Source organism: Macrobrachium nipponense, chromosome 2, assembly GCF_015104395.2.
Source record: "Macrobrachium nipponense isolate FS-2020 chromosome 2, ASM1510439v2, whole genome shotgun sequence".
Taxonomy (NCBI): domain Eukaryota; kingdom Metazoa; phylum Arthropoda; class Malacostraca; order Decapoda; family Palaemonidae; genus Macrobrachium; species Macrobrachium nipponense.
The window spans coordinates 84,608,613-84,634,016 of record NC_087201.1 but is presented as its reverse complement, the minus strand read 5'-3'; the positions used below and the strand labels follow the sequence as shown (position 1 = coordinate 84,634,016).

At 35.7% G+C, this 25,404-nt stretch overlaps 2 protein-coding genes across 12 annotated transcripts in view; both read left to right on the top strand.

Moving 5' to 3' along the window:
• Positions 1-25,404, top strand: part of LOC135220747 (uncharacterized) — a 671,524-nt gene that overhangs the window by 115,873 nt on the left and 530,247 nt on the right. The gene's annotated exons all lie outside the window — the stretch shown is intronic.
• LOC135220743 (thymosin beta-like) lies at positions 3,301-24,345 on the top strand. Of its 11 annotated transcripts, none has more exons than XM_064258182.1 (10): positions 3,301-3,386; positions 10,008-10,198; positions 15,172-15,285; positions 16,376-16,489; positions 17,039-17,152; positions 18,687-18,800; positions 21,254-21,367; positions 22,153-22,266; positions 22,731-22,844; positions 23,604-24,345. In XM_064258182.1, the coding sequence occupies exons 2-10, from the start codon at positions 10,066-10,068 to the stop codon at positions 23,627-23,629; spliced, it is 957 nt and encodes a 318-aa protein (XP_064114252.1). In that variant the 5' UTR covers positions 3,301-3,386; positions 10,008-10,065; the 3' UTR covers positions 23,630-24,345. The 11 variants fall into 11 exon arrangements, with proteins under 11 accessions (XP_064114252.1, XP_064114256.1, XP_064114258.1 ...); XM_064258183.1 differs by lacking the exon at positions 3,301-3,386 and adding an exon at positions 3,436-3,459; XM_064258186.1 differs by lacking the exon at positions 15,172-15,285.

Below are 25,404 nucleotides of genomic sequence, written 5' to 3'. Positions count from 1 at the left end.
CTCTCTCTAATAGCATAGATAAAATAGTTCCCCAACATACCTAACTCACCATACCCCTCGATATAATGTCAAGGCTATCCACCACCACACCACTACAACAACAACACAGCAAACAACCACAACAACAATCCTCCAAAGATAAAAAACAACAAAAAACAACATCAATAACAGAACAACACCTCGAAATAGCATAGGATGTTCGTTATAGCGAGGTTCAGCTCTTTTTTTTCTAAAATAAAATTGCATTGTTAAATGACAGTTGACATTTGATGTTACGTGAGTTGCCATTTGATTGCTATAATTATTGTTTTTTTTTATTATTTTTTATTAATTTTTTGTATTTTAGGTACAAATAGGCCTAAGAAGTCAAAAATTATATATTATAGTATATATATATATATAATATACTATATATTATATATATATATATAATATATATATTTTAACTATAAGACCAATCCAACCTATAGGCCTACATATTTCTAGTTATAACCTTTAATTTCCAGTACTACCACAAAATATATTAATAATTAATACATATTTTAATCTAAACATTTGAATAGATAAAAAAAAACACATTTTAAAAACTCACGTCATAATTCATTACGTATTTTTAATACTAAAAAAAACAACCTGTCATAGGCCTACGTCTATATATATAATTTATGGTGATTTGCATAAATATATATCAATAAATAATGCATATAAGACTATATATATATATATATATATATATATATATATATATATAATATATATATGTGTGTGTGTTTTTGTTGGTGTGTGTGTTGTTGGTGGTGGTGTGTGTGTGTGAACACTTCCTTAATTTAGTATTTATAGAAAAATTAAGATATCATAGGTCTATGAACTGCAACGTCAAACTGCCCTAGACCTATGTGATGAAATATAATCCTCAATGTGGATAGTTATAAAATATACATTGAATATAAATTGATATATTAACAAGTGTCTTTGATACGCGTAAAAACACACATACACTCACAAAAATACGTAACAATTAAGTGTAATTTATAATAAAAAAAAAAATGCTCCAAGATTTGGTAAGAAAAAAAAAAAAAAAAGCTGGTAACTCAAAAAAAGTTGGAATTTTTTCTTCAAAAAGTTTTGATATTTTAAATTCAAAAATGTGGTTCTACGTCACTTATGAAATTACTTGAATTAATAATCCATGATCCATATTACGTCGTTGAATTAAGCGAATCAAAAGGAAATTGATAAATTCGAAGAAAAGGTTTTTTTAAAAAATTCACGAAAGCGTAAAAGCGAAGCCATTGATAAACATTCCCACTTGAAATTAAACATCTTAATAAAAAATAAAATTATTTTTCGTCTCTGTAACTAGATAAATTTGTTATTTTATTAAGCAAGGTTATTTATTAAACTTATAAAAATTTATTTTATAACGTAATTCGTTAAATAATTATTTTTAATAAAGATGATAAAATATTTCGTGCATGAAAGCATGCAAGCGGGAGTGTGACGTCACCATAGACCTAACCAAACAAAATTACTTTTTTTCAATTATTTCCGCCATTTTTATCCTCATTTCGAAGTGAGAAATAGCTATCGTATCGAAAGAGAAAAATAGCTAGAGAGAGAGAGAGAGAGAGAGAGAGAGAGAGAGAGAGAGAGAGAGAGAGAGAGAGAGAATGTATATATAACTATCAGGCAACTGCTTTGAGTCACTGATATTCCAGCTTCGGCGAAAAAAATGATTAAAAAAAATGCAACCGCGTGTTATATCAACCCCCCCCCCCCCCCTTTCTCTCACTCTTTCTCTCTTTGATGAGATAGCTATACCCACTCAATACCCAGCCCCCAGAGCATGGCAATGCCCAACAGACAAGTAGTATATAGATCTTTGCCAGCAAAAACCAACCAACGCAAATCTCATTCGTGTAGTATATATATATCTTGTCGATCTCGTGATGATGAAACTTCTCTTTCTCTCTCTCGGGAGAGAAAGAGAGATAATGATGGATATTCAACGGAATCTCCCTCTCTCTCTCAAGGGAAAAATTGATATAATGTTTAAAACGGGAACTAGGCCTAAGGATTTTTTTTAGTGTTTCCTCTCTCTCTCCATATATATATATATATGGCTTTCTCTCGGGAGAAAAAGAGATAATGATTAGTATATACTCAACAGAATGTCTTGTTTCTCTCTCTCTCTCTATCCGCTTTTCCGCATCTTCCTTTTCATTGACTACCTACAGCAATCCCCAGAGATTCGTCCATTAAGGGCTTCCAGTAAACGCCGTGGGAGGATTAAACAAGGCTTTGTTTATCGTAGTTTACTCATTGTTTATTGTCGTTTATCCTTTGTTTATTGTGTTAGTTACCGCCAAGCTTCTATTCCCTTTCATTCATCGATATAGATTACATTTTGAGCGAGATATGCGCTGATTTTTAGGCCTATCTGCTGGGTCGAACAATCATAGGTCTAATTTAATTCACTTTTATATTACAAATCTATACTATACGATAGTAGGCTTACGTGATTATTATCAGCTGGATTCAACAATCCAATTAATCCGCCTGGAAATCACCTCACGATAAATCCCCGCGCGAATAAATCGACTCCCCCCTTTTTTTATTGATTTTAATATGGCGGTTTGAAGTACAACAACTCCCTGGTGGACGACTCGATCATTTCCCCCTACGTTTTCGTGAGGTAATCTCGATCCGTGCGTGACGAAATGGCTACGGAGGATTTGACGGGATCATCGAGGAATGTAATCGCGATTACTTCACGCCGTAATCCCCGACATTTCGGCGAAATATTCGGGCGATTACAATGTCGGTTTTGTGTCGTTGCCGGTTCCAGCTGACTAGCTCCCGACGGGAGAGCGAAGAGAGAAAGAAGTTGGGGAATAAATGGCATAAATCCGTCATTAATCGCTTTAATGTTAAATCCAGGGCGGCGTATAGATCATCCATTCCCAGACGCGTAATCCCCCTGTGGAATCCCGCCGGGTAATCCGCGGATTCATCGGGAATTCGAGGAAGATTTTACCGTTACAGGGGAGAGGTTTTTCACGCCATACCTGGCAACGGCTTCTCCCGCCGCTCCTCCTACCCCGGCAGCTCCTGTTGGGGGGTAGGGGATGGCTCTCCGGGGTGGTATTGGTAGGGGGGGTATGAGAGAACGGGGAATGAGTTGCCAGTTTGTCTATTATATCCCCCCCTATCCCGTCATCCCACCCCCCATCAGAACCAAGCCCCATTCCATCCTCCCACTACCCCCCACCCATATCCCACCCTTCATATCCCGGTCCCTCCCCCAACACAGACAAGCCTAGCCGGGGCCGAGAGGCAGCGCCTTTACCCGCTCAGTTGAGCTGTAGAGTTCGCAGAGGAAGGAGGTACGTTGTCTCCGCTCTCTCTCTCAATCGTCCTGCTTTTTTTGGTGGCTTATTAGGCGTTGCTGGAGTGAAAGTGATTATTAATTATAATATATATTTATTGTGTCTTCGCGACGTGAAAGTTACCTTTAATCTTTTGTTTCAGGGGAGAGAGAGAAAGCGTTTAAATCATGCTTTCTCAAATTGTGTGTGTGCTTTCACGTGTTGACGTGGTGTTACTACGCGTTTTCACGTGGCTGAGTTTTATTCGTATAATAATATAATACGCGGGAAATTTATAGTTTTTCTTTTTAGAATTTACGCGGGAAAATTGGTTTAAATTTTAATTTTCCCGCGAAAATGAATTTTTTTATATATATTCGTCATGAAAGTATTAAATAGTTTTATTTTTTATTTAATATTTTCGCTATTTTTAATTATAAGCATATTTAAGCGCGGTTCCCAGTGTTTCCATTCAACATTTCCGCACGTGAAATGAAATTTTAAAACACTCCCTCCCACAGACGCCCGCTTTCGCTCTCTCGGTCGAGCGCGTTTTTCTCTCACTCGATTTGAAGCAATTTAACATTTGTTTTTTAACCAATGGCGTCTTGAGATAGATTATTTCGACCAGACGCCCAATTTTGGGCGTCAGTTTGCCACCTGTGAAGTTGACAACTGGTCTCCAGTCAGGACCGGCGGCCGGTTGTCGAGGGTGTGGCAAGATTTTGGGGGGGGGGGGGGGAGGGGTTAGGGGGGAGAGAGAGAGCGGGAGAATTTCTCTCTCTCTCTGTCCCCTCATTGGTATCTTATTTTGATATATTCCCGAATATTAGCCTTTTTCTTATATAGAGACAGCGAGAATATCTCTCACATTATTGAATACTATTCCTTTTATAGAAAGAGCGAGAATTCCTCTTGAAACATACCAGAAGCAATTCCTTTTATAAACGAGAGAGCAAGTCTCTCTCTCTCTCTCTCTCTCTCTCTCTCTCTCTCTCTGAACATACTGAATACTATTATTCCTTTTATAGGAGAGAGAGCGAGAGCTCGCTTGAAACATACCAGAAGCAATTCCTTTTATAATCGACAGTGTGACAGCCGGAATCTCTCTCTCTTCTCTCTCTCTTCTCTCTCTCTCTCTCTCTCTCTCTCTCTCTTTAGAGAAAGAAATAGCGAAAATTTCTCTGAAACACCAGAAGCAATTCCTTTATTAACGAGAGAGCAAGAGTTCTCTCTCTCTCTCTCTCTCTCTCTCTCTCTCTCTCTCTCTCTCTCTCTCTCTCTCTCTCTCTCTCATGGCTTTGTTGGAGATTCATGTCAATTTATGGCATTATAAATTAGCTTCGGCGTGGGCTTGGCCATTGTATTCACAGTACGGCCGTCGAATAATGCAGCTGTATAGATTCATTGTCATTGTAGCCCTTAGTAGTGAACTGCTGTATAATGATTAGGGTAATGTGTAATAGGTATATAAGTATGCTAATATGCATTCATTATATATTAAATAACGTTGTTTTACTTTTAACAAACCTCCTGTAAGACTGGGCACGATATCGACTCGGTAGTTATGACAACAATAGACCTGTTAGTTTAAGTTTTATGTAAACCGACGTTGGTTTAAACGTGCTTATAACCAGATGATAGTGGGTTTAATTTGTTTAGTGTTGGTTTAAATTTTATGTAAATTGACGTTGGTTTAAACTTACTTAAGCAGATTCTATTTGGTTTAAGTAGTGTTAGTTTTAAGTTTTATGTAAATTGACGTTGGTTTAATTTTACGTAGATTGATTCTATTAGGTTCAACTTTAGTAATATTGGTTATAAGTTATCCAAGTAAACTGGTCATTTTGGTATATCCTGTCAGGTTTAACTTTTAAAGTAAATAGATCATTTACTCTTTACTTACATCTTGGTACCTCGATCGGTCATAGACTTATAGACAAGTAGCGTTAGCCGGTAATGCCACGTTGCATTTTTTTTTTTTTTTTTTTTGACAGCTGTTTCTGATTTGTTTTTCTTCCCTGTTTATAGGCCAAAGTTGTTCTCCAATCATTGTTGGGTAGTTTATAAGTGTAAAGGACTATTAGTGACGGTATTTTACTTTTACCCAGTTTTCCCCCTGTTTGTAGGCCTAACTTGCTCTTGAAATCCTTGTTGGGTAATTATAAGTGTAAACTTCTTTAGGAGCGAATCTTTGAAGTATTTTAAGTAGCTTGGTCATTGTTGCTTGCTTGAGTGGTACGTTGCTAAGTTATAATATATTGATTTTCAGTATAATGATACTTGCAGTATAGATTTGTCACGTTAATCAAAAGCTTGGATATAAGTATTAGTAGTCTGTCTTAAGGCACAGGCTAGGCTTTCATAAGTGTTAAATATTAACTTTTTACACGTAGCTTTAGGCCTGTAAGTATATCGTGAGATTATTTTGTGTTGCTATTGATGTAAATCAAATAATATTATAAGGTTTAGTTGTTAAGTTGCGTTTTCAAATAAAGATTAAGCTTACAATTATTAAATCCAAACCACGCAATTTGCAATAAAGTGACCCATTTCACTTATAAATCCGTCTTTTTGTTGAAATAGTTATTGGTTTAGTTTTTATAAACCTACGTGTGTTCCTTGTCTAGATATCGAGACTTTTGTTACTTTTAAAAAGAAGTTCCTTGCAAGTAAAACGTGGTTCCTTGTCCCTACTTGAAGTAGTTCGTGACTGAGTGTATCCCCATTAATGGGGCTGACGTCAGCCTTAGAAGAATGTGGTATCTTTACCCATCTTTTGACTTGGTTTAAAGAATAGTTGGTCTCAAAGAATAGTTGATATTTGATAGTAATTTAGCTTTTTGTTCAAATGCTTAGGTCTAGGTTTGAGTTTAGTTAACAATTCTGAATGAAATTTGCCAGAATACAGATTTATTTTTGTTTAATTAGCCTTCCTGTATGATTTGCAGTCCGTCTTGAATAGTTAACAGTTGTAATAACTGTAATATTGGTGTTGCTAAGTGGATATCTGCCGTCAAGTCGACTGGTATAACCACGCCCTAAGTTGTCATATGGTTTTGACTCGAGTTACCTCGAACTATAACCCAATCCGACTGTATATTAGTATTTGACAGTCCTTTAAGAAATTAGATTTGGGTACCACATTAATCTCGCCCAAGTAAATTTAATTTTAAACGGAAAAAAACATTAAAATTTTGACGGAAAACCCCGGTAGCCATCTTGGATTATGCTGGCAAATGAAGTCTAAGGGAATCTCACTCCAAATTCCAACGGCCACAAGTTTCTGTAACGAAGTCTTCAAAAGTTGTTTTCATAAACGGATATCCTGACTGATAATATGTATTGATAATGTTTCTACATCACATTAAAAGAGATTCCTGTAGTGGTTTGTTCTTACATAAATGTTCGTGCTGGGTAAAGTTTTGAGTGTGTTAAGAATTTATAGGTCTATAAAGTTCAATTTTTGTCTTGTTACGATTTGCTTATTAAAGTCAACGTATTTTCAGACTTTAATGCAGATATTTTTAAAGTTTTACGGGCTGTTTACACTCACGAATAAGTTGTAAATCATCTGCTTGCGTGTTTTCAATATAACTTTTTTTTTTTTTACTGTTATATAGGCCTAGTATCTTAAGTCTTTCATTCCTTTTACTGTTTGCGGAATAAATCAACGTACTTCCAGACTTTAATATCGACCTTTAAGCCTTTTAAACTCTTATTCATTCACAAGGATAAGTCTTTTTAGACTTAAGACTTCTAAATCCACGAGAAAAATCATATTTAAAACTCCTGCCGGCTTTTGGAGTGAAAGCAGGAGGCAGACAGAGAGACCTCCATCTAGATAGATAGCTGGATCCCTCTCCCTCTTGCTTGACCTCTGTGCCCTCTGAAGTCAGGTGACCCCTCCCGTGACCTCTGGGTATGTCTTAACATCCTCTCTCTCTCTCTCTCTCTCTCTCTCTCTCTCTCTCTCTCTCTGCGTCTCCGAATTCTTATATATTGGGTTCATTTTGGGTTGTAATTTGTGGTTCGTGGTCTTCGCATTCTTAGTTTATTTGTGGGTTGTAGGTATATTTATGGGTGAGTTATTGGTTTTAGGGTTGCTCTGGTATCGCCCATTATATTAATTTTAATGGTTGTAGGCCTATGTTAAAGGGTATGGCTTGATTTGTCCTAGTTATATTAAAGTAGGCCTAATGATTATAATTTCTATTATACGTAGGACATCTTAAATTTCATTGAGAATATTTTTAAGATTAGACATAAAGTGTCTCCTAAGTAACTTACATTAATTAAAAAAGGCTACAATATTACTTTTTTTATAAGTCTAGTGTTAAGTGTGGACAGTTTGCCTAACATTTCAGACTAAACTTTTATCTTTTTTTAATTGTTTACTCCACATATGGCATCATTTCACTTTCCCTCATAACCACTCCGCTCAGAGAGAGAGAGAGAGAGAGGAGAGTTTTTCAATACCCAATTTGTAGGTCATTTGGTTGCATGAGTCATACTCCAGGTTACGTTCCCCATATTTTTTTTCTATCGTAGAATGACCCACATTCATGCTATGAGGAATGCTATAATGATAGAGCATTATTTCTCTCTCTCTCTCTCTCTCTCTCTCTCTCTCGATTGCCATATGTTGCGGCCATTTATGCGAAATTGGGTTGTACGGTTTGGTATAATACGGCTTTCACGCCAAATGGCAGGGTTTATTTTCGCCTTATGACTTTATTTTACAAGTAAATACATACCTATACTTAAATATAAGTGCAGTCACGACTTAACCTGGTTTAAGTGCAATTAAAACATATTTTAGAATTTCTCGAGCTAGGCCTATAAGTCCCAAACTTGTCGAAACTAGTCCAACTCCCAAGTTCATTCCAGTTATAATAGTTTTTTATATACTTTTTTTTCCGTGGTTCCTGTTACCATCTGATACCGTAACCAACCACCGTGACAACGATTGCGTGACGTCACATCTCCCCTCCCCAGTGTTACCAACATTTCGAAGAGTCATGTTGCCAACATCATGAAGTTGTCAATAAATTGGGTTCGTGTGAACTTCAAAAGTGCAAACGATATCTTAAAAATTATCTTCCTTTCACGAAGGTTTTTGGGAGCTGTTAAGGGGTGGGGGAAGTTGGGTTATATTTAGGTTGCAGATGGAAGGGGGTTTAATGGGGTGAGATTATGACAGGGGGGGAGGGGGTTTATTAATCCCGGATTACTTTCAAAAAGCTTGGTGGAGGTGACTCATGATATGCAGGTGTTGAGGGTTAGACGCAATGATATATTTATATACTTGCCATTTTCAGCTCGAACACTGTACTTATTTGTAAAGTAGATTACTTATTTCTATGTTATCTAGTAAATTTATATTTATTTTTAGTGGTATATGGAGCAAAATTACTTTGTTTTGACTCTCCTAAGACTTAATTTTCACTTTTTAGTTAAAATTAAAAAATAGAAAAAACTATACCAATATTTTTATTAAGTAGTTCAGTAGTAAGGTTTTGACATTCACATTTACTTTAAAAAAAGTTTTAAGAACTATTTATAAAAGTAAGCAAGTATTTCGAATTCATAGGCCTATCTTAAGCGACTATCAACTAAATTATTTTTGTAATTTAAAAAAAGTAAGAACATAGTAAGTTACTATATTATATGTATATATATATTTCTATTAAGCTATATATATATAATTATATGTTATATATATATAATAATATATATATAAAATAATTAATTAATTATTATATAAAATATATTATATTAGTTTTCGAATCTAACATTTGCATATATGTATAGGTGCATATACAGTGTGTGTGTGTATGTATATATATATATATATATTATATATATATATTTATATATATATATATATATATATATTGTGGGTCAATGTGTGTATTTTGGTGTGTATTGTGGTTAAAATCCATAGTTTGCCATAATGTATATAAGGCCTATAAGTATAATCTATAGTTACATTATCTAGATGTTTATAGATTTGTACTGTCAAATATCCAGGGGAAGGGGGAATTTACCCCAGCCATTTTGATAAACCCCCAGGGTAATGAAATGCAAAAAGTTTTTTAAAATGATTGTTTTAAGGGAGTTATTTGTGTATTGAAACATAACTCCCTCAGAATATTATTGCATGTAACAAGATGCTTAAAATAATCAACAGGATCCTTGTTTCATGTCATAAGGAGCTTAAAATAGTTCATAAGTAAATTCCTGCTGTTAAAAACTTATAAAAACTGAGAATACTTTTAATTTTTTGTAAGTAAATTTGTGTATTTACTCTTAAAGATTTCCTCAGAATACTTATTACATGTAACAAGAAGCTTTAATCATTATTTATAAGTAATTTTGTGTATCAGAACTCAAAAACAGATTTCTGATTAAAAGTAACAAGAAACTAAATTGAATTGTTTTAAAGTAAATTTTTATTTATTAACTAAAAACAAAAAATACTTGCTAGGAATCCTTACTACATGTTATAAGGGGCTGAAGATAATTTATTCTTAAAAGTCAATTTTTGTATTAAAAAAAAAAAAAAATTATACTACACGAGTTTCTACCTTTTAAAACCTGTCAAACTGATTAAGAAAAACTCTCCTCCTCTTTCAGCCGTCACAACCAACCGCTACACCTTTAGTAGAATCTTTTAAATTAAAAAAACACAACGATGAGTACCGAAACTGCCCTGAAGGACCTGCCCAAGGTTGACCCCACCCTCAAGGGCCAACTGGAAGGATTCACCCCCGACAAGCTCAAGAAGACCGACACCGAGGAGAAGACTATCTTGCCTTCCAAAGAGGGTAAGTTTCTTTTTTAACTTTTCTGGGTTTCTTTCTTTTTATTTTTATTTTTATTTTTTTTTTTCGAGAGTGGGAGGTGGTATTGGTTGTCTTGGTAAGTGTGGGAAGCCCACAACAAGAAATAAGGAATTATTGTGGACTAGTTATTTTAGGTACACTAAACGGATGCTTGAGTGTTTTACCTGAGATCGTTGAGTTTTGCAGGAATTATTGTGGAAGAGGTTTTTTAAAGGTGAACCCTCCAGGGATAAGCTGTAGTATGGGAGTATATACACCAGGCAGATTTGTTTACTTTTACAAATACTTTAGTCTAATCTTGTGAGTTTTAAGGACAAGGTTTTTTTTAATCACTCAAGAAGGAAACTCCTTTGCAGAAACTTTATGCAGTAGTCACTGGGGCACACCGGGCTTTTAAGTTTTGTGTTTTAAGAATTATCAAGGCAAATTTTTATTTTTTATTTTTTTTTTAATGCATTTTAGGAATTTCAAAACAAGTACTTTGGTACATCAAACAGACCTATGAGAGTTTTACTAAGCTCGCGAGTTTTAGAGAATCGTGATTTTTTTTTGGGGGGGCGGGGGGGAGGGGGGTGATACCAGACAGACATTTGTGCGAGTTTTAAGTCAAAATTAGATGAGTTTTAATCTAAGCTTGTTGGGTTTTTCTCAAGTTCATGAGTTTTACCTCTTAATATCAGAGAGTTATACTACTACTTAATAACACTGCATGTCTTTTTAAAGTACTACTCATATTTTACGATTTTACAAATTCAATTTTATACAAACTTATGAGTGCAGTATTCAATAACACAGACTTTATTTATACATTTTGCTGTAATCTTTAACTAATTACTATGTTAGGAAATATGAAAATATATATGTACACAGTAATATATTCATATGGACGAAATAAGTATGTTATTAATGTAATTCATAGAGAAATTATAGTCTTGTCTTATAGAAATATCGTTGCTATAATCTCAAACTACATGGATTTGCTAAATAAGTACAGTGCTGAATTGGAAGATAGTTGAGAAATAGTGAATACAATGTGCGGAATAAATCGATCGTGATGATACAGTAGTGTAGTACAAGACAGGACATAGTCTTACCTGTGTCGTATATATTTGTGTTTGTGGTGTAATTCACTTTTTTATGGATTGGAAATATACTGTACTGTCTTCGGGAGAAAAGTAGTGTGTAAATGAGATTAAGGTACAGGGAAAATTAGATGCAGTATAGTTTTTGATAGTGTAGTCGCTTTCTTGTCCTCAAGAATTTTGAGGACTCGACAAAGACTACCAGTTTTTTTTAACTGTGTAGTCGCTGTCTGGTTCTCAAGCAAAGGAAATGGAGCTTTGGATAAATCATGGAAAGTGTATGTCTTGAGGACTCGACCAAAAATAGGCTACTATTCCTATGTCAAAATCTGTATAAATGAGAATTTCAGTTTACAAAGCATAAGAAGACACAGGTAACAGTTATGTTTATAGGACAGTGCACTGTAAAGAACTATACTGTTCTGTATACATTACAATATTAACTAAAACCCACTGAGAGGGGGAAAAAAATGTGGCTTAATATTTCCACTGTTGCTTTGCATATTTGGAGGAAAGGGGGGGGGGGGGGGGGGGGAGGGGGGGGGGGGGGGGGGAAGAAGGAGAGGAGAATTCCGATATATTGTGTGGGACGTGTTTCTGTGTGGGGTTGGTGTGGGAAGGATGGCTAGGTTAGTGGGAGAGTGGGCCTTCCCCCCTCCATCTTTTAAAGGGATAGTATCGTTTTAATGTGGAGGGATGTCTGTGTGAGAGACAGAGAAAGAGAGAGCGCGAGTGGTATTTGTTGCTGTTTGTACGAGGGAGTGTCCTCAGTGTGTGGGAATGCCAAAGGTTTCTTTTCTTGTTCAAGGTTTAATTGTGGCAGCTTTTTTTTGTGTTAATAATTTATCAGAGTGGGTGTTAGTGATATGCTTAATTGCTTTTTTCCATGAGTTTGTTAGTTTTTTTTTTATTATTTGTATGGGATCACTTACTGGATTAGTTTGTTCTCAAATGCAGTTTTTTCTTTCAAGAATGTATGTGGGGCCCCTTCGTGTTTTGTATTTTTTCCTCTATTTTTGGAACCTGTAGCTGATAGAAGGGTTTATGCATTTTTTAGTATTTTTAACCTTCCAAAAAAACTTATCAGTAGGAACAAAAAAACTATTTAGCAGCCAATTCAGTAGATGTCAGTTTTTTTTAAATATACCCAGTACCCAAGACAGCATTTTCTATCCAATGTAAGTCCGTGAGTCTTTGTCCCACGATTTTAGAAAGCACAGATTTGTCTAAAAAATTCAGTTTTGTTTTTGTAACGACTCGATGGATCCAGCACCTCTCCAGTACAGTGGAACATGTTTATTTCCCTGCTAACATGACCCCCATGTGGACAGGTCAATACAGGTTGATTCAAAGGTAAAGTAACTTGGTTGAATTCAGTATTGGGTGAGAAACTATAACACGGGTGGTGTTGGGAGTGACGGGTAATTTTGTTTGCAGACAGATTCTCTCATTCTGTGATTTTGTTTGGATGGCACAGGCTTTTTTATTTTTGACTACTAACAATAGCAGTGGAATGTCAATGATTGCGTGATACAGTATATATAGATTAGCAGATCCATTAGCCCAATTGCAAAAATACTTTTGGACAAGGGTGGAGCATTTCAGTACTATAGCATAAGCAGTTTGATACAGTATATATTGCTGAGTGTTTTGCCGTTTCAAAATACAGTACAGAGGGGTGTAAGACAACAATATTATAGCAACTACTTGATACACTATTGTAGTATGAGTATTTGTTGCAATTTATGCCAGATATAATACTGCAGTACAATAGATTCCTTGAGAACTGTTTGTACTGCATTTGGACAATTGCAGAATACTGTACAAAGGGTGCAACATTGCAATACTGTATACCAACTGCTTGATATGGTATTGTAGCATGAGTATTGTTGCAATTGGTGCTAGATACAATAATATATTACATAGATTTCTTGAGAAAACAGTACTGTTTTTGCACAATTGGAGAATACAGTAGTTACAGGCATGTAAGATTGCAATACTGTACAGTAATACCATCTATTTGATACAGTATTGTAGTAAGAGTACTGTATTGTTGCAGTTGCTTAATACAGTACTATATTGGTACTAGATGCAAGCATATGATTGACCTCAATTCTTGAAGCATGAAACTATCTTTAGTGCATGTCATTTTTTTTAGGATAAGCTATAATAATATTCAGCCCGTTGTTGGGCAACACGACTTAGTCCTTTTTACTGAAGCAAAAATCAAATGAATCCTTTTCACTATCCAAGAATGGAAAGACTGGTTTAGTTTTAGTGGTTTTTTGGTAGCTTTTAATGGAAGTTATGATTTGTGTTGCTTACTCATTATATTCATATGAATGTATTCTTTAACAGCTATATTTTCTATAACCAGTTCTTTCCAATTTTAGTGAATTTTTTTCCACCACAATCTAGGGCATATCTTGACAAAGCCCCATTTTTTTCATAGGAAATTTGTTCCTCTTCTCAGTGCTTTAAGTCCCGAAGGATGTAGTGCCCTCAGTGCACCTAGCTCGGTGCACTGTAGGCATTATATACAAGGTTTATTGCAGCCCAGCTGTTGCAACCCCTTTCATTCCTCTTACCATACCTCCGTTCGTATTCTGTCTTTCGTCTTGCTTTCCACCCTCTCCTGACAATTGCTCCAACAGAATTTTCAGTGCTGGATGACCTCACAGGTCCCAGTGGACCTCTCTTCAGTTTTGGGTTTAAGGTTGATGCATTTTAAAAATTCTGTTTTTATAGAAACTTGGGCTACGTAAACTAACGATGTAGAAACTTGGGCTACATAAACTAACGATTGAGCAGTCACTAGCATTTATTTTTCACATTTGGAAACTCCTCAGTGTGAAGTTTGATTTGACTACACAATTTGAATCATTAGCACCCAGTAGAAAATGTCATCGTATAATAATTGCAGAAGCATTCTTTGTAACTTGAAAGTGATTCACCATCACCAAAGGAATCCACGATTGTATGGATTGTTTCGTGATCTCGGACAGAATGAGGTTATAAATTTAAGAAGCTTTTTTTTAATAACTACAATGTAAGTGAATGATGGCTTATTTCCCTGTCAGTCAAGTTGTATAACATTTTCACTGCCTGTGTAATTAGAGTAGTACATATATACATATATTACAGTAACTTGGGACCTCATATTTCAAACTACTGAAAGACAGAAAAATCACCTGACATCTTTTCAGTACTTTGAAAAGATTAAAGTTTGGTTCGATGACATTTTTATAGTTTTGAAGAATCACTAATTTCAAACAATCCAGAGGTTTATATAGTACTGTGCAATTGGACTTTATCTTGAAAAACTTAATTGATGAATTCCTTGAGAGAGATTATTTACAGAGTTAGCCTATTCAAATCACTTTAGAATCTGTAAGTACATATTTGTGTTTTTTTAGTAGAAATGCTAAATTTTGGGCAAACTCTCTTAAGTGTAGCGTTCGTTAAAAAGCTAATTTTGTCAGAGCTTGATTATCTAGTGTAGATTAAAGTTGTCATGTTCTTCATTTCAGCTTGTCACGATTTTGATGAAAACCTTGAACCTTTAGTGTAAGAAACTATTGTAATCTTAAGAAAATGCCTTTTATCAAAGTGTCCCTTTTCACTTTTTGACAAATCCTGCAGTGTATTTTAAGTGATTTTCAAGGCTGCTCAATCTTCATAATATAATTTCAGCTTGTATTCAGTTTTTGAACACAGAAATCTGCTCCCCTGTCCCATCTCGACCCCTAGTCAGTCCTTTTGACAGTACTGTATTTCCTACAATAGTCTCCTGACTTGGTACTGGTACTTTTGAAGCTGCTTGTTTTTTTTTTTCAAATGCATGGTTGCTTTATAATTGCATGTTCAAAGCAGACGTGGAAAGCGAGAAGCTTCGGAACGAACACCTGGAGAACATCAGCAAATTCCCCAGTGGGAGGCTGAAACGCACCTCTACTTCGGAGAAAATTGTCCTCCCCTCTAGCTCAGGTAAGGGGTCCTTTCCGTGGAGAGAGAGAGAGAGGGAGGGTGGGTTTTCCCATCCCCAAAGTTGTACGTGTTAGCTGCAAGTGATCATTTATTTTTTGGCTGCCAATTGACAGAAAAGCTTCTGGATGTACGGGAATGTTAGTGTTGATATGTTCTTAATGCTAGGTGGTTGTCGTTGAAATTGAAAACCTTACAACTCCACTAGCCAGATGGTTATGTTAGCTTTGAAGATGTGTGTGTAGTCATTTAAGTACCAGGGTGTTGGTAAAATTCTAAACAGTAGAACCATTACTTTGTAAAACTGTTTACAACTACAGTAATGTTGGTAGGAGATTGTCCTTAGCTCTGTTTACTCACTTAAGACCTTGTTGTGGTAATAACCTGCCAAGTTTTGAAGGGGCTAAGTTGAAATAGGTTTTACTTGTTCTTGATTAGCAAAGGAAAGCAGGAAGCATTAAATGCTGCTTGAGTCTTCCAAGTAATGTTTAGGTAAGTGAAGGGGGCTTTTTATTGGGACTGTTTAGGGCAATAAAGCTTACTATGCTGTATTTGTGAAGCTGATGCTGAAGTTTCTTTCATCTTGAAGCTTTCCAAGGGCCCAGTGCTGAGAATGGGGACTTAGAGAAATGGGTGGTATGGTTTGAGTTACAGTTTTAGACTTAAAATGGGAATTTGCTGTACGGCACTTGTATGGTAACGTAATCCAAGAATGCGATGCATAACGCTTGTTTGTCACTTGCTGACGACGTGCCCGATTGGTCTTTAACCTGGTTGTTTTTTTATTATTTTTCTATTAATTTCAGGTCTTATTTTTTCCCCCAAAAATTTATTTTGCTTTGTGCATCTCTTCTGCTTCTCCCGAGGAGTGGTTCCTTGTGTGTGTGTGTTGAAGTTGATTTGATGACCTGCCCCTTCCTAGTCTGTAGTCATTACTGTACGTATTTCCTCCCTCCCTTCCCTCCTCATGACGCACCCCACAGGTGTTCCCCTGAATGTCATTGCATTTGAAATCTCCTGTCTGTCCTTGCCTTGGTCGTCTTCTCAACTATTCCTTTGTGCATGGGCTTGCAGCATGTTGTGCTTCTTTCAGATGTGGAAGCAGAGAAGAAAGAAAAGGCCCATCTACAGGCTGTGGAGGGCTTCAATGCAGCAAATTTGAAGCATGCAAGCACAAAAGAGAAAATTGTGTTGCCGGCTAAAGAAGGTGTGTTTGCTTGCAATTTTTTTTTTTTTTCTCTTACTCATTTCTGCTTTTGCCTTGTGTGACGTAGGGACTGATTAGCGTCAGGAAAGAGTTGCAGAGTTGCTGGTTCTGGTCTGATACTGTTTAAAAGAACTATACAGTTCATGATTTCATTAAAACAAGATACTATTCCAAACTTTTAGAAACTGAAATTAGAGTATCTCTTGGAACCCAGTAATTGGTAGGTAAGATAGTTTTGTCTTATTCCTGCAGTAAGAATGTTGAAAGCATGCAACACTTTGCAGTGCATATTTCATAGCATGACTTTTACCATTGTACAGTAGTGTGTGTAGTAGCAATATTCCATGTTTACCTGACGTGTACCACACCGTGTAGCATTCATTGTAAAAAGAAACACCAGTCACAACAGGAACCAACCAGTTTTAACCAGATGTACAAATAGTAGAAAGCTGAACTTGAATGACAAAAAGCAACCTTTGTTTTGAAGTAACCTTGAGGTCTTAATGGTACGATTAACCTCTCTTGTCGGCTGCTTCTCCCCCCCTCCAGATATTGAAACGGAAAGAACGCACCAAAGTATTTTCCAGGGGGTAACAGGATTCAATAAGGCAAACATGCGCCATGCGGAAACGCAGGAAAAAGTTGCTCTCCCAGCCAAAGAAGGTAGAATTCAGGACAAGACCTTGTATTATAATCATCTAACCCCCCCTAAGCTGTCTTTTGAACGAGTTGGAAATTAAACTCGAGATGTAGAAATTAACCTAACAAGCATGTGCACGAGTTTGGCAGACATCTTTGTGCATGACGGGAAGGTCCCTTTATCTCTGATGGCGGTGAAGTTCAACGACTTTCAAAGTGATTTGGATATGTGTAATTAAAACTAAAATTTATAAAAGCTGTTTAGTTAGTTGAAATTATAGTGTCTTGAGCTGTAGAAACTTTATATCTTGAGTAATTTGGTGCACTGGACATTACAAATGGTTAATGAGCCAGTCTACAATGCTCACATATTCAAACTAGTTATTAAATACCCTTCCAGCAACATATCTTGTTTTTAATACTTTTCTGGTATATTGCAATCCTCATTTCCTTGAGATAGCTGTAAATTTTTTGTGATACACAGATAAAGGGACCCAACATTGTTAACCTGGAAGTCTGCTAAACTTGTCTGCTGCTGTAATGTAGAAATTGCCTGAAACATAAAGTAACACTTGAATTTATACTGAAAACACTTCGCTAACAGCCTGAGTACGTTAAACTAGAAATGCATTTCTCAGTCTAGGCAGTGTTGTTTTAGCATTTAACATAGGTGCACTTGTAAACATAAATAGAATAGGTAAGGGTTAGTAATCCTTGCACAAGGCACGCAGTTTTTAATTTGCTGCGCTTGTGCAAGCACTGGGGTTAATGACATAATCGCTTGCATTCGTGCAACAGGCAGCCTGCAAGTTGCAGAGATGGCTTGCGGTCGACAGTGCTATGCGAGATAAGCTGTACTGATTGTATTAAATTGCTTGCTCAGGCATAAGAAAGTCTCGTGTATTATATAATTGTAAGTTCTTTTTGCAAGCTTAACAAACACACTTTACTTTATATTCTGCACTGTGGAAATCGTAAATTGACTAAACTTTTAACCTTATACCCCTTAAGTTGATGATGGTTTGTAAATAGAAAATTGATTAGTAAACCAAACAATTTGAGTATATTGACTTTTCATTCACAGGTGAATTCATAGTCTTAATGTTTATGCCCTGTTTTGTTTTAATTTTAATTTTTTTTAAACATTGTTTACGTATACAGAGGTCCATAGTCACTGTAGGGTTTTATTGGGTTAGTACCTACTATTCTAAATAATTTGATTACTTTAAATTTATACATTTAAAATCTTTGGTAGGAAACTGTATTCATAGAACAAATTGTACACCAATACCCTGGTGTCTGTTTCATCCATATCTTTTGCCTTTCAATTTAAAGTTGAAATATTCCTTTGACTTGTAGTCAAGCTAAAAGATGAAGGTAGTATGTTAATGTTATTGGTAAGTATTTGTAGCAGTATATAAGAATAATCTTTATCTTTGTTTATGTGACATGCACAAAAACATATGTGATTCTTTTGTTGACAAAAAAGTTCAGTAATAGTGTTGTGTTCCGACACCACCCTGACAACTTTATTCTGACTCAATGGCCTTGCTATCAGATATTGAGACAGAGAAGACCCACCAAAGCATATTCCAGGGCGTCACAGGCTTCGACAAATCTCAGATGAGGCACGCGGAGACAGAGGAAAAAGTAGCGTTACCTGCCAAAGAAGGTATATTCGTTGTGTGCTGCCCTGAGCATTTCTGTAGCAAGGGTGAAGGCTGTAAATTGGAAAGCTGGCGAGCCATGGCTCGCTCGTGTGTGTTTTTAGAGCGGCTATTAAAAACAATCATGCTGTATTCACATCTGCTAACAGTTTAGCAATGTGTACTAATGAAACTGCGTATTTTGTGACTCAATAACATTAAGCTAATGCTGTAATTGAATTTTAGAACTGATTTGCTAATTTTTTTAGAATGCAGCTTGATTTTTTGTATGACATTTTCCTGTCAAAAGGCAGATTGGTCTATAAAATTAGGTCTGCCAAAGTAATCATATGGAATAAAGTAGTTTTTGAATTTTTGGGGGAACCTTAGTTTGAAACTATTTTGGTCATTTTGACAGCTTGCCTATTTTTTTTTTTTTTCTCCCCCACTGCACATACAGTACGTAAACTGCACTTGTGCCGTTGTGTAAATATTTGAGTAGACTCATATGTGCCCTGCACATAACATGACAGCAACAGGAAGCATATTTTTAGAGACTTTTGTAAAGGGAAAATTTAAAATTCCAGTGATATTTTTATACATTTTCCATTTTCTTGAATTCTTGCTTTTCAGTAACTTTTTCTGTATGTACCTCATTTTTCATGTTTTTAGTTTCCACAAAGTATTTTGTATTCTGTAGTTTCATCATCATTAAGTTTGGTATTGTAGTCAGTTTCAACCTTAGTGATTATACTCTATCCAGTTTTGTGCCTCGTATAAAATTTTTTAAATTTATCTACTGTAGACAAATGGGAATACACTTGAGAAAAACCAATTGCAATCTAGCCCCACAGTAGTTTACAGAGCTGTTTTCCACAAATAGTAGTTAGTCAACGTAGTCAGAAAACAGGATGAAAAGAAGCGACATACCACAAATCTGGAGGCTTCTTTTTTTTTTCTTTATCTGCACTCTGCACTGAAGTTTAGTTCTATCAATTTCTATGCAGTTTCACTTACATTAGCCTTTTACTTAATTGTGTCGGTCTTAAGTTTGGGAACACTTTAGATTTTAAATTTTCCTGGATTGTAAGTGGACAGGAAACTTGATACAGTAGCTTGATAATGATTTGTATTTTTGTAAGCCATTGCACTGATTTGATGAGTCACGAAAATGGGATATGCACTGGTGTTTGAGGTTGACTTGCTTCATTTTTCCTAGTGCACTGTGTTGCTGGTTGAAAATTGTATTTTATAGACACATTTTACGTTTGTGGATATTTCATGACAGTAATGAAATTCAATTTAGTGTTTCTGCTGAACGAAAAGATTAAAGTCCATACGAATGGGACTTGCTTGTTGAATGATGGATAGATGGGATTATTGCTTGGTAGATACAGTATGAACTTTGATTACTATGTTAGTATCCTTGACATTAAAATTTCATTTAGAACATCAGTGCAGTCAGTGATTGCAAATGGACCATATCTACCCATTATTTGTGGGAAATTTGCCTATACACAGTATTTTCCACTGACAAATATTCACTAATTACTATATTTTCATATCAATTTCAATTTCATGACAAAATGCAGTATTTGTGATATAACTATTAAAATATTCGGGTATTAACATTTTTAAGATGGGATTTTATGATATAACTATTAAAATTTTCTTGTCTGAACTAACAAAATAAGCAGTTTTTAGCTGTTCGAGGGGAGCTCTGGTACGCACCTCCCCGCGAGGACCACTTTTTAAGTTGAAACAAGAATGCACTTTTAATTGATGAGCAAGAGTAAATAAATATATTCTTGTAACTTATATTAGGTCCTTCATGTTTGACCTTGTGATGAGGATAGACACCATTGCAAGTTGCAACTTTTGCCTCTTGTGTGAACTTTGACAGTAGTATTCATAGCTGAAATACAGCCTGTATGGCTGTGCAAGGACTGGAATTGTTTGGGTGGGGGTCATACTTTTTATAAACAAGAACAAAAATATTTTTGGCTTTCAATTTAACCAGTGTGATTAATTGGAATCTTAACAAGCCTGGAAAAACTGACTTGAGCTTGGACTACCATTTCTTTAGAAGTTGTTAGATTTTAGACTTGCACTTGTACATTTCTAAAGATTGACATATCACAATAGATTTTAGGGATGTTTTATAAATAAATTTTGGATTTGTAAAAATGTTGCCGTTCATTCCATTGTAGTTGTGTATAACTTTGTAAATTATATATACGTACTTTTAAATATGTATTGTATATTTCCTGTGTAATATTTGAAAATTAAGCCCGATTGTAGTTAGTTGTAATACATCAGTAGTTTAGTTATAATACCTTTGAAATATTTACTTCGCTGAGATTTTTCATGTCTATTTCAGTAGTACATATACAGTTATACCTGTATATGTAATTTCTGAAAGTGTTAGAAAGCCAGTCTTGAATATTTTCTTGACTATTTTCTTTTCATGTGGGTATAGATATAGCATTAGAGAAAGCTCACCAGAGCATTTTCCAAAGATTGACGTCCTTCGACAAGAGCTGCATGAGGCAGGTCTCAACCGAAGAGAAGGTGGTCCTTCCGTCTACAGCAGGTGATGCCTCGAAAGCATCTTGCAAAATAAAAAATCAAGAATGCTTTTGACGTAAATAACTGCTAATTTTACTATCGGCGGCGTCCTTGTTCCTAGTCTTTTGAACGATAGTTCGTTTACTTAACCTAGGCCAGGATTGTGAAATGAGCCTTTATTCAATGTTTTTAAGAAGCTCGTGAATTTAATGCTTGAGACTAGGCAACTTGTACTAAACAGTAACCAGCGTAAGTTATCAAGTGCTTAAAATACGATGGGATCCCTAACTTAAGGCGAAGGGATTAATTTTATTGTACAAAGTCAGCCTTGGTATTCATGTTTGTCATCGGAAGGTTTTTATTCCTGTTCTTTTAATCAGTTGTATTTACCCTTCAATATTTTTAATTTAGCATGACTGACAGATGACAATTGTTTTTTTTCACGTTTCATATGCCAACGGCTTTGTTTGACTAAGCACGCTGATACGTATTCTGAATTCAGTTGTATCACCTTTTGCCAATGGTTGACTCTGTACACTGTATATATATGCAGCCTTCTATTAAATCAAGCACTAGTATAGACTTCCACAGCTTTGTCAAGGCACTGTTAACAAGAGCTATAAATAATATACGCTGAACCAAGTTTAACTTTTCAAACTCTTGATCACTTGTAATTCATTAAAGTTGATGGCAGTTACAGAAATGTTACAAGATGACATTAGTTTTGCATTTCAAAAATAGTTGCATTTTTTGCATCTGTGGTTTCTCAGTAATCTACGTAACGTTCTTGACATCCATTACGTCCTACAGATATACAGACAGAGAAGGCTCACCAGGGTATATTTCAGCGCGTTCTATCGTACGACAGAAGCGAATTGAAGCAGACAGAAACTGCGGAAAAAAATGTGTTGCCGTCTAAAGAAGGTGGTTTGGGAGTGTCTGAACTAACGTTTGGTTGTAGCACTCCTAATCAGTCTTCTGTAGCCAGTGATGAATGGTTGTTACTTAACCTAGCTAATATTTTTCTCATAATTTTGTCACTATATGAATTTATATGGTTTTGCCTATTAAAAGGCTTCCTCAAATTTATTTTGTAGATTAGCCTAAGTCATAACAGTTGGTTGAATTTTGTGCCGTTTACTGTACGTAGCATTAATGGAAATGTTTAAAATCCAAACTTAACGCTTCTTTTCCCCGATTGCCGGTTTTAAAATGTACTATTGGTCTGCTTTAACCTTGTAAAGCTTGGTCTTGCACTATTTCACTTGTAAACATGTTTTTCATTACTAAAATTTCTGTTAATAGGACTTTGACATTTTCTGAACTAGAATTTAAGTCCCAATTTATCAGTTGATCTTTGTATCATTCGGCTACATCTCTTCCCCCAGATATTGAGAAGGAAAAGGGCCAGCAGGCGCTGTTCCAAGGAATCGAAGGGTTCAACCAATCTAATCTTAAGAAGACTGAAACACAAGAGAAGAACCCTCTCCCAACCAAGGAGAGTAAGTATTTGTGTGTCTCATGTGAGGGAGGGAATTAAGTCTTATCTCATGTAATTGTAGTTGGACTATAAAATTTAGGCCAAAGGTTAAGAGCTGGTACCTATGCCAGTGTCATTCAGCGTTGAAATGGAGATTAAGGGTATGTGTTAAAGGTTTGAAAGGTGTAACAAGTGGTTGGAAAGTAAGATGGAAGAAAAGAGTATGAATGGAGGTACAGTAAAAGTAATAGGATGGGTCGCAGCTAGAGCCCAAAGGGATGCTGCCGAGAAATTTAAAGTTTTCTATTTGTGTTAACGCCTCAGATTTAATGGGCATTTGTTTGTATCACCTAACATTATTTTTGCTATGCTACCATATTGTTTTCTGAAGGGGGTAATGCCATCAGAGCACTTGATGCGGTGCACTGTTGGCATAACTGAAGGTTCTTCACAGCCAGCACCCCTTCAGCCCCTAGCTACATCCCTTTCATTCCTCTTACTGTGCCTCCTTTCATATTCTCTTCAATCTGAACACCCCTTTTAACAGGTGCTAGGTCTTCCTCCTGTCACTTTCCAAACCTTATTATACTCTATTTCCCTTTCAGTGTTGAATGACCTCATCATAGTTCTTGGCCTTTGGTCTAAATTTTATATTCCAGCTTGAAGTTGGTGTATCTTTCTGCGTAGGCTGCTGGTAAATGAATCTGAGTTTGTTTGTTTTGGTGTTTTGTATCTTTCAGTGGCACTAGAGTAATTCCATTTTTCTATTTTCCACCAACAGTAATCGAGCAGGAGAAGAATGCCTAACCAGGAGGGGGGCACACACAGCGCGCCTATTATTACTTGTCCTTTCCTCGCTCTCCCGGCTGCCGGAGGCTCCTTCAGCCGTATTTTGTACTTTGATAAGTATAGTCTTATATAGTAAAAAAGGAAAAAAAATATACTGATTTTGTAACCTGAAACTTATATAATATAATTTTTTGCTTTATTCTATACAAAGAAGGTGCTCACTGTCTAGCAAGGCGTTGGCAAGTTTGTCGCAGGTACGATATGCAGAGCGGATGAGTTTACCCCCTCCCCCATTTTATTTTATTTTATTTTTATTATTTTCTCTCTCGTGCACACCTCTTTCTCCAAGACTTATAATACCAATTGCTAGTGGACCAAATTTATCTTGCTTTCGTCTTGTGTTTAGGATGTAGTTGTCTCCCATGAATTTAATTATACATATAAGGAATAACTGCCAATGTGTAGTAGAAGATGATGATGACTTCTCAAATTGAACAAATTACGTTTTTATTGAAATATAAAACCTAATGGAGATTTTTGTATTGAATTATGGAATGTCATGTGGTACAGTATATAAATTTGAGAGTTTAGAAGATTTATTTATTTAACTGTGATGGCTGGCATTTAGTTTTTTATTCTCAAATATTGTATTACCTTTTCAATTTTGTGCTTTTTTGGGGCATCCAACTTATTGTGATTTTGGGAGCCATTAAAAAAATGCTTTTGTAAAAAAATACTTGTTTCAGTTTCCTAAGATTAATGTATGTGCTAGAAATTTACTTGTTCAAGTATAGTAATTTTGTCTGAAGCTGTATATCATAAGAAGTTTAATTACAGGTTGAATAATACTATAAGCTATACATAAATTCAGTGAAGACAAAACTATTTACCGATTATATTAAGTACAGAGACACCTTGGTCTTGTTTCTGGTGTTAGGTGAGAATTGCCAAAGTATTTTGTCTGAAGAAAATTCCAATAAGCAAAGTAAAGAAAGTTGACATCTTAAGTAAATGCTTTAAAGTATCAAGACTGGCACCTAGTGCTATGCATGGTACCTCTACCTGATTACATGAGGTCCTTGGGAATGCATCTGTGTGAGAGGGTTACATCTAAACAGTAGATGTTTTAAAGCAGATCTTGTAAGTATCGACACAGCTTGATTCTGAGTTGAAAATCCTAGATAACCACTTTGTCAAAAATAGTTTACTTTAATTACAAACTTACTCTGCGACATGAATTCTGTATTAACAATAACACTAGGTTTGGGGGTTCTAAGTCAAAAGTGCTTGAGCATTACAAAATTTGTAATAGACAAATTAGGTAAATCCTTGAAACTAATGTATTACTGTACTGTATAATGGTACTATAACTGCAATCAGTTATGTATTGAACTGGAGTTAAAAGTCCAACCTGTATTTTGGCAGCCCCACTCAGCTGTGGATAGGATTGCTTGTAGACCTTGGTATGTATTCTGGTCTCCTACCTGGAGGACAGCAAAGGTAAGTTAGGAAGACTTGGTCAGAAGTTATGTGGAAATCACAAGAGAAGAACTTGCATAATTTGGTTCTTGAAAAGTATCTCAAAGGTAAAAGAAAAAAAAAATTCCTTAAGGCTTGAATTCCATAATTTATTATTTTGTGGGAACATAGAGGAATCCTGATTGTTGTGCTATTGAAAACTCAAATGTTCAACCATAGCAACTGAATGTCACCTGTTCTCTCTCATGCTTGAATACTCATGTTATAGCTGTCCACATCCTACAGTTAAAAGGTGCAGTCAGTGACTGCATGCA